The sequence below is a fragment of the Bison bison genome, unplaced genomic scaffold (assembly GCF_000754665.1).
Source record: "Bison bison bison isolate TAMUID 2011002044 unplaced genomic scaffold, Bison_UMD1.0 scf7180017864527, whole genome shotgun sequence".
NCBI classification, from domain to species: domain Eukaryota; kingdom Metazoa; phylum Chordata; class Mammalia; order Artiodactyla; family Bovidae; genus Bison; species Bison bison.
In genome coordinates, this window is record NW_011495078.1 from 1,252,238 (window position 1) to 1,252,745 (window position 508).

The window sequence follows — 508 nt, forward strand, 5'->3', positions numbered from 1 at the left end:
TATAGGAGAGCTGTGCAGCTTGCTCCATCCTCCAGGAATAAGTGGTAAATCTGGAGCGGCACGCAGGGAAGGGCCTGGGAGAACCCCTTGCCCCCCGGACTCACCCGGGGGCCCGTTTCCTCCCGGCCACGACTGCGCCGAGGCCGTACCTGAGGTCACGCTGAGCGGCGGGAGCTCGGCTCCCTGCCCGCAGTGGAGCAGCAGGACCAGGAGGACCACTCCTGTGGTGGCCGCCATGCCCCTCGAGCAGAAGGAGGACCCTCTCCTGAAGGCCCCTCAGCTTCTCCCGCCTCCGTCTCCAGGACACAGTGGAATGCCCAGGGTGTGTGACATCACGGCAGGAGAGGAGCCGGGTCCTGCCCGTGGGGGGTCGTGACGGGGAAGAGGGGTCCCCCTGGGGCCGAGGGGAGCAGGGACCCTTCTCCTCACCCCAGGTGAGCTCCTTCTTCAGTCCTGTCGGCCCTGGGACCTGGCAAAACCCAGCAATTCAGCTTCGGGCAAAAGAGGT

The 508-nt window shown here is 66.3% G+C and overlaps 1 protein-coding gene across 1 annotated transcript in view; it reads right to left on the reverse strand.

The window, feature by feature from the left end:
* SPACA7 (sperm acrosome associated 7) overlaps positions 1-288 on the reverse strand; it is a 15,943-nt gene extending 15,655 nt beyond the window's left edge. Inside the window, exon 1 of the mRNA XM_010831453.1 lies at positions 150-288. Within this exon, the coding sequence (XP_010829755.1) occupies positions 150-237 (88 nt within the window). The 5' untranslated portion in view covers positions 238-288. The remainder of the gene's footprint in view (positions 1-149) is intronic.
* Between the last annotated feature and the right edge of the window lie 220 nt (positions 289-508).